At 44.3% G+C, this 8,820-nt stretch overlaps 1 protein-coding gene across 1 annotated transcript in view; it reads left to right on the forward strand.

Moving 5' to 3' along the window:
- LOC109486944 (phosphoethanolamine N-methyltransferase 3-like) overlaps positions 1-8,820 on the forward strand; it is an 11,894-nt gene extending 3,074 nt beyond the window's left edge. Inside the window, exons 2-8 of the mRNA XM_019790856.1 lie at positions 1,077-1,128; positions 2,046-2,083; positions 3,156-3,268; positions 4,345-4,541; positions 5,175-5,283; positions 6,620-6,764; positions 7,911-8,820. Of these exons, the coding sequence (XP_019646415.1) occupies positions 1,089-1,128; positions 2,046-2,083; positions 3,156-3,268; positions 4,345-4,541; positions 5,175-5,283; positions 6,620-6,764; positions 7,911-8,108 (840 nt within the window). The 5' untranslated portion in view covers positions 1,077-1,088 and the 3' untranslated portion in view covers positions 8,109-8,820. The remainder of the gene's footprint in view (positions 1-1,076; positions 1,129-2,045; positions 2,084-3,155; positions 3,269-4,344; positions 4,542-5,174; positions 5,284-6,619; positions 6,765-7,910) is intronic.

The following is an 8,820-nucleotide window of genomic DNA, read 5'->3' on the forward strand; positions in this document are numbered from 1 at the left end:
AGTGCAAATTATTCTACTATTGACAGGACGATCCTGTCAGCAGTGCAATATTTTCTGCTATTGACAGGACGATCCTGTCAGCAGTGTAATATTTTCTGCTATTGACAGGACGATCCTGTCAGCAGTGCAATATTTTCTGCTATTGACAGGACGATCCTGTCAATAGCCACAGGCATCGCAATATAGGACATAAGCCGCAAAGCGTAACGTCGTAATCAGCTCTGAGGCTTTAACGTAATTCGTGATTGGCAGCGAAAATTTTGCGTAATTCGTAATCGCTAACCCCCCCCCCCCATGCAGGCCCTCTCTGACCTGGTTGAGGCTTAACTACTAGTAATGTGAGATGCGGTCTGTGTTTGTGAACCATGGATTGGGTAGCATTCCTCAGATAAAATGTTTATCTATGCGGCCAGCCGTATTGGCTGACCTGGTTAAGGTTAAAGAAGAATTGTATTGCACGTGGTACAATGTATGGAAAACTACATAAAGACAGTAACAAACAAGAGTTCCACGATCTCATACCTTCGCCAAATGATGTTAACCCTTGTGGGTGGCGAATTATACAATTTTAATCAGTGATTTAACCAGGGTTCGCCTGGCCTTACTGGTTGTGATCTGGACATGTTCGGTCCAGCGTAAGGTTTGGTGGATGGTTGTCAAGGTTCTGGAAGTGGTCAAGGTTTCTGTTGCAAATTTTTCATCGAGAAATCATGGACCGTCGCCTCAAGGGATCGCGGAGTGTTACAGTATTATATGCGGGCTGCGTGATGTCATGTCCAGCAAGGTGGTCCAAATTGTGGTTAGAGTTTTTGACCTACTGTCACACGCATACACACGCACCGCATACACACACACACACACACACACACACACACACACACACACACACACACACACACACACACACACACACACACACACACACACAGACACACACACACACACACACACACAGACACACACACAGACACACACACAACAGACACCCCTAATGTCACAAGGGATCAGCGGTAGTGGTAAGCAACACTCTGTGGTATCTGGACTTTTCAATAAATACAAAATTAATACGACTACAGGTAGCAGTCACCATGTCTGAGGAGGACCACAAGCTCAGGCAGCGAATCAGATGTGAGTACACGTTTTTTTAATTCATATTCCAACATCGATGTTTTCACAAGACGTGGCGATAGCACACTCAAGTTTTTTCAACTTTATATATATGTTAATGCCGCCACCAACACAGGGGATAATACAATATTCATTTGCACCTGAGCGAAGTGAGGAAAGTCGTGTTAAGTGCCTTTCACAAGATCGGTGGCATGTCAGGACTCGAACCCGGGAACTCTTGGTTCCGAGTCGAGCACTCTGCCGCTACGCCACACGACCCCACTACACATTTTTAAAATCGCGCCCGGCGACCCAACAAATAGTCTCTATCCGATCCTAAAGTTATCATAGAAATGAACGATCATTGTTCTTCCTTTATAATGAAAATGTTGACAGTGCAGATTTTCAAAGCTTTCTACCAGAGTGTACAATATGTGAGATAAGAGTGATGCGTTTCGTCTTGAATTGAATGTTCAAATTGATATAATCATTGCCAAGGGCTCATTTCCTAGAATTAAAAAGATAATGGATATGTAGATAGATAGTAATCTAGAATCGTCTGTATCAGTTTGTCGAAGTAACGATGTGCCTTTAGCTGCCGCCAGTACTTGAATCTTAGCTTGACAACTGAAAGTTACAGTCTTCGATCAAGTTAAAAGAATAATATTTTGTCTTGTTTCGAGTTAAAACTTTTGGTCCAACACAATTAAAAAAGTTCTCTCACCTAGAGCTCTCAACCAGTCACTCTGGTCTTCCTCAGTAGACTGACCCACCCTTCACAAGCCTCACTGGGTCAGTCTACTGAGGAAGACCAGAGTGACTGGTCGAAAGCTCTAGGTGAGAGATTTCTTTGTGTTGGATCAAAAGTTTTAACTTTAAACACGTAACTACCAACACAGTTGAACTTTCATGGTAATATTTTTGTGTTGTATTCCCAGACCGTCATGTAGAGAAGATTTACATGGACCTTAAAGAGGTGGGAACATGTATATATCATTTATGATATATAAATATCTATTATTTGATTATTTGAAATGATTATATATCATTTATGATATCACGTTCATAATTTTGGTTCATACCTATCTTAGAATTGCTATGATTGTATAATGCGATAGTGATACAGAGCCTGCAACAATTATCCGTGAATAGTTTCATCAGGTTGGTAAGACACTGAGTAAAGAGACTCTTTTTACACAACCAAGTCTTTTATTCAGTCGACGTTTCGGTGACCGTCTGTCACCTTCCTCTCAGGGCAGTTCTGACTGGTTCACATTGTATTGCAGCACAGGCGTCGCTGCCACAGATGCATTCCCAAATCTGTATCTGTATAGCCGGTATAAACGCCTTTCGGCGTAACACACCAGTTTAAATGTACAATGTTTAGTACATATCTACACATATGCGTGATTGGATTACAGGGGAATGTATCTACAAAACGGTCCCAATCGTGAGGGAGTTGTATAATATTATATACATAAAGGTGGTCAGCTGCAACAATTATGTATTGTGCAATGCCCACTACAACTTAGCTTGTAAGAGTCAGTATAGAATATAGAATTGTATGCGAACGATAATCTACAAGCAGATTCTGTGGGGAAAGGGGAGTCTACATTGGGTGCTTGTATCCATTGGCCTCCTGTAACTAAAAAAGCGCTGGCAACCAATACAGGGACACCACAACCATAATTGGGGGCCGGGATGCCCTTTTCCTTAGAGCGTAATCGGCCGTTTTAATTCTACGTAGAGCGTAAACGGACCGCTCTAATTCAACGTAGAGCGCATTTTGCAATTCGCCGTTTTAATTCTACGCAATGCGTTGTAGCTTACCGGAATTTGCCGTAAATGTAATGAGGAGGCTTCCTGGATTCAGCGTAATACTCTCAAGATTTAGCGTTGGAGGCCCTCATACTTGAGCGTCGCGTCTGTCATGACGCAACAGCTTTTTATGATGCCCAGTTTAACCATCCAAGATGGCGGCCAATGCCTACGTCATAATCACGTGAGTGTGAAGACTGTTCTAACAAAGTCACGTGGTTCTGTCCTAGCTTGGTTACCATGACAACGACCCCCTGGAGGTGACTGACCTGATGACGTTGGACCAGTGGCACTACTTCGGCACGGAGCCAGTTGACGCCGTCATCAAGCTACTGGACATCAGGTACAGTTCAGAAAATAGCTTCAAGTGCCCATGACACCAAAAAAAGTCAGTGAAATAAATACAAATATTGGAAATGTACATACAATATAGTCACCTGAACTTTGTTCCAATCATGATGACTGAGAAACTGAGCCTGTACGGCCTTCTACACGTGGGTTTTTGGACACTCTCTAACAAGCTTCCCAATTGCCCACTTCGGGCATCTCTATTTGCATTTCTATGTTTTATTTTTGCATTTCTGTGCTTTTTCCTGAGCTGACATCACTGGATGACGTCAGCTCAGGAAAAAATTTAGATATGCAAAAATAAAATGTAGAGATGCAAATCGCCTGCCAGGACTGACTTTTCCAAGGCAGGGCATTAGAATTTCGAATGCAACAAGAGAACCGTGCATATTTATTGTAAATGTGTCTGTTGGCCAGGTAATACTAGTTATGTCAATTACAATCAGCTAGGTCATTTTTTGTGTCATGAGCACTTTCATCAGGTTGGTTAACTGTGAAGGAGTATCTTGTCGATAACACATTATTTTATCTTGAAAGATCATCAGTGTTGGTAGAGGTCATTATGAAACGTGCTGAACTGCAATATCCAACACAAAAAATTAACTCACCCAAATCTGTACTACTCCATTCTTTACACCAAAAAGCAGTTACTAGTACTCAAGCAACTGGATATGATTTTGGAAACGGTCAGACGTCAAACTCCAGTCTTTGTCGTCAGAAATGTATCATTAACATATTACATTCCTTGCCAAAGACTTGAGTTGAACAGTCAAAAATTTGAATGAGTCCAATTTCTTCTGTAGGAAATTGCAGTTCAAACTTGTGTCATAACACATTATTTTATTCTAATGAAACAGGGAAGGTGCGCGGGTCACAGAGATCAAATTTTCAACCACTGTCGCCTCCATCAGGATAATGAACAGATGGCTTTGCTTATTAGTAATTTCTAACCATTGATTGGAAAAGGTGGGGAGACCATATTTGTCGGCAATGTGTAATAAACCGGCTGAAAAGAACATCATTTATTTGATTGAGTTGTCAATAATACATTTTTCTTGTTCTATGAAACAGGGAAGGTGCGCGTGTCCTGGACGTGGGGGCCGGCATTGGGGGTCCATCTCGGTACCTCGCGCACAAAACCAAGTGTCACGTGACGGCCGCCGAACTCCTTCCCGACAACCACCGCGTGGGGCAGGACCTGACGTCACGCTGTTGCATGACGGGAAGCGTGAAGCACGTGTGCGGTGACATCATCAAAACCGAGCTGGGTACGCGTCAGATTGTGCTTTTTTTCTGGCCGTCTCTTCTTTTAATAAAGCTATCTGTATACGATCATGAAAGTTCATCTGTGTTGGTAGTTACATGTTTAAAGTTAAAACTTTTGGTCCAACACTAAAAAATTCTCTCACCTAAAGCTTTCGACCAGTCACTCTGGTCTTCCTCACTAGACTGACCCAGTGAGGCTTGTCACGTGGCTTCTTTGAAGTGTGACGTCAAGACTGGGTCAAAGGTATCTGGTAGACGATGTCGGCCCCCGTCGCGGTTAAGTGAAAGGTGGTGGGCCCTGGTGTAAATAGCCTCCTTCACCCCTCTCAGGAAATAGTCGTGTTCAGTGTCCAAAATCCTTACAGTGTGAAGTGAAACAAAGTGTCCGGGCGACTCTATGTGGATGTGTTGTGACACCTCTGAACTGGCTGAGCTTGGACGTGTGTGTTCTTGGAATTCGAACCTGGCCTTCAGAGACCTTTCTGTTTCACCGATGTATGTTTCCTGGCAGGGCCCTGTCTGTATACGATATGTATTACATTGTATTTTACTGTCTATGGAAATTCAATGTATCAATTGACCTGTGTATTGATATAATTAAGTAATGCCTGCAATGACCTTGAATGCCCTTGTAGGTAATCAGGAGTTTGATCACGTGATGAGCATCCAGGCGATCTACTACGTAGAGGACAAATCTAGGCTGTTCCGTCAACTGTACGACTCCCTCAAACCTGGAGGGACCATGTAAGTATTTCACATACCCAGGCTGTTCCGTCAACTGTACTGCAAATCCAGCCAGCGCTTGTTCCTTCTCCGCAAACTGAAACACTTTCACATCTCCTCAGAAGACCTCGTCACAGTCTATGTGTCCTATATACGCCCAGTTCTCGAGTACGCTGCCCCCGTCTGGCATTCTGGACTTACCACTGAACTCAGCAACAAGATTGAGAAGATCCAACGGAGAGCAGTGCGCATCATTATGGGTACGAAGTACACATCCTACACTGAAGGCTGCTCCTACCTGGGACTACCTACCCTACAGTCACGACGCCTTCTCCTGACTGTGAACTTTGCGAACTCTCTTAGACAGTCTGAACAGTTCCGGCATTTTCTGCCACCTGTTAGAAGTGCAATAAGTGGTCGTCAAACCAGATCAGCTTATAAACTGAACACTCCCCGCAGCAGAACTGATCGTTATCAGAATAGTGCCCTCCCTTTCATGATCCGCCTGCTTAATATGTATATGTAACACTGTCACTTTTTTTAACCTAAGACTTATTTTAGTGTTACCAGTGTCCGTCTGTTTTGTTATCTGCTACGATATTAATTTGCACTTGAAACGTTGTTGACAATATTTTATATACATTTTATGTAATGGTTTATTTCTATTTTAATCGCTTAATATGACGTTTTATACTAATAATGTGATGCCCCAATGTCAATTCAGCCTCTGGCTGCCATTTTTGGGACAGTGTTGTTGTGTTTTAATGCAAATAAACCATTGATATACAACTCCCTCAAACCTGGAGGGACCATGTAAGTCACAAGTCCAGGCTGTTCCGTCAGCCGTACGCCCCCCCCCATATCGACACACACATAATGAAAAAAAATGTGACAGAAATAATTTGCATTTGCTGGCAAATGCTTGCTTCTAAGGTTACACGTACACGTTTGAAAGTGACGTCACAATCGCCATGCACGTTTCTTGATTGAACCAAAAAGAGTCTGGCAACTTGCATATTTAAGCATAAAAGGCTGGCTGCAATATGCTTTTGTGCAATAAACCAATTTGAATTTGAATTTGAAAGAGCTTTCAACCAGTCACTCTGCAAGCCACGTGACAAGCCTCACTGGGTCAGTCTACTGATGAGGAAGACCAAAGTGACTGGTGGAAAGCTCTAGGTGAGAGACCTTTTTGTTAGCCTCCTGTGCAGCCCCCGCGGCGGTGGGGAAGAGTTTTTAACGCATTGTTTTAATATAGCCGACCATCCTACATAGCCGCCGAGAGAAGGTTCCATTCCGCCCTTTTTGTGTTGGATCTAAAGTTTTAACTAAAAAAATTTTCGGATGTATTTGTTAGATGTTTTGAGGAGTTCTGCCGCCTGAAGGACGTTGAGAGTAACGAGGAGAAGGCGGCACTGGACTTCTTCCTGCTGTGCGTCAACACTCTGCCGACCCAGCAGGACTACAGACGCCTGCTGGAGGAGGCTGGCTTCCAAGTCACGGTCAGGAGTTTCCCTTTACACTTCATTCTAGTCTCTATCCTCTCTCGCCCCTCCCTCCCCCCTCTCTCTCTGCTGGAGGACGCAGGCTTCCAAGTCTCGGTGAGGGATTTTCTCTTTGACTTTGCACTTCATTCTAGTCTCTATCCTCTCTCACTCCTCCCTCTCCCCCTCTCTCTCTGCTGGAGGAGGCAGGCTTCCAAGTCTCGGTGAGGGATTTTCTCTTTGACTTTGCACTTCATTCTAGTCTCTAGCCTCTAGCCCTCTCTCTTGCTCCTGTGCGCCAACACTCTGCCGACCCACCAGGACTACAGACGCCTGCTGGAGGAGGCTGGCTTCCAAGTCACGGTCAGGAGTTTTCTCTCTACACTTTATTCCTATTCCAGTCTCTAGCCTCTCTCACTCCTCCCTCTCCCCCTCTCTCTCTGCTGGAGGAGGCTGGCTTCCAAGTCACGGTCAGGAGTTTTCTCTCTATACTTTATTCCTATTCCAGTCTCTAGCCTCTCTCTCTCTCCTCTTACTCTCCCCCCATCTCTCTCTGCTGGAGGAGGCTGGCTTCCAAGTCACGGTCAGGATTTTCTCTTTGCACTTCATTCTAGTCTCTATCCCCTCTCTTTCTCTCTCTCTTTCTCTCTCTCTCTCTCTCTCACCTCTCCCTCTCCCCTATTCTATGTTCTGCCAAAAGTCACAGTGACGATTTTCTCTTTGTACTTCATTCAGAGCGAGTGAAATGTCAATTTTTTACTTCTCTCTCTCTCTCACTCCCTCATGTCGCACCTCTCTCTGTCTCTCTCTGTGAGCGTCTGTCTGTATGTATGTGATTGTCTCTGTGTCAGTCTGTGTTTTTGGCTCTATCTCTAGCTTTGTGCGTACGTGACAGTGTGTTTGTGTGTTTGTGCCCTCGTGTCTCTCTCTCTCTCTCTTTATGTCTCTCTCTTCGTCTCTCTCTATGTGTCTCTGTCTGTCTGTCTGTCTCTCTAAGTAGATTTAGACATTGTTGAAAGATTGACATCCATATGAACGATATAGATCAACAAAGGTTCCTAAAACTGGGTATCGTGAAGTCATGTTTATGTTCTTTTCCATATAATTTTGAAGCTGTAAACTGAGATTAATTTGAGATTTACCGACTGAATCTTGCCCTCACAGGTTCACGACATTTCTGCCGCGTACGCCGAGTACACGTACGGGCGTTGGTCGAACTGGGACGAGCAGCGCGACAAGTACGTCCGTCTGTACGGGGAGGACATGGTGGACGGATGGCTCAACTTCATCGTCACCGCCAAGAAGCTGTGCAACGACTTCGGCCTGGTGGGAGGGGGGCGCTTCGTCGCGCGTAAATTGTGAAGATAGAAGTCTGAAAAGGGCAGTTCTAGCCTGTGTACGGTGTAACACAAGAGATGAAACTACATACAATAACACTTTAATAAAGGTCCAAGTTACATGGTGACTGGTGTTGTAAGGATGGTGGGAGGGGGGCGCTTCGTCGCGCGTAAATTGTAAAGATAGAAGTCTGAAAAAGGCAGTTCTAGTCTGTGTACGGTGTAACACAAGAGATGAAACTACAATAACACTTTAACAAAGGTCGAAGTTACATAGTGACTGGTGTTGTAGAGCTGGTGGGAGGGGGGCGCTTCGTCGCGCGCAAAGTGTAAATAATAGAAATCTGAAGGAGGCGATGTTACACAAGAGATGAAACTTCGACTGCATGTAAACGAAGGTGTAAGTTACATTGTGACTCAGGTGCGGTAGTGCTGGTGGGAGGGGTGGGGGCGCTTCGTCGCGCGTAGGGTGTGAAAAGTAAAAATCTGAAGGAGGCAATTGTAGGCTGTGTTGCACAAAAGATGAAACTTCGACTGCACCTAATTTATAAATAAAGGTGCAAGTTACACGGTGACTGGTGGTAAAGGGATGGTAAGAGGGAGAGGGGGACGTTGGTCGGTGTGAAGACAGAAATCTGAAGGAGGCGATTCTAGCCTGTATTACACAATTATTTCATAGTTGTAACTGCTGGGAATTTCATACTTGCCACATTTGGAAGTTAAGTGAAGATGAACAT

This window comes from Branchiostoma belcheri, unplaced genomic scaffold (genome assembly GCF_001625305.1).
Source record: "Branchiostoma belcheri isolate BF01 breed outbred unplaced genomic scaffold, Haploidv18h27 scaffold84, whole genome shotgun sequence".
Classification (NCBI taxonomy): Eukaryota; Metazoa; Chordata; class Leptocardii; order Amphioxiformes; family Branchiostomatidae; genus Branchiostoma; species Branchiostoma belcheri.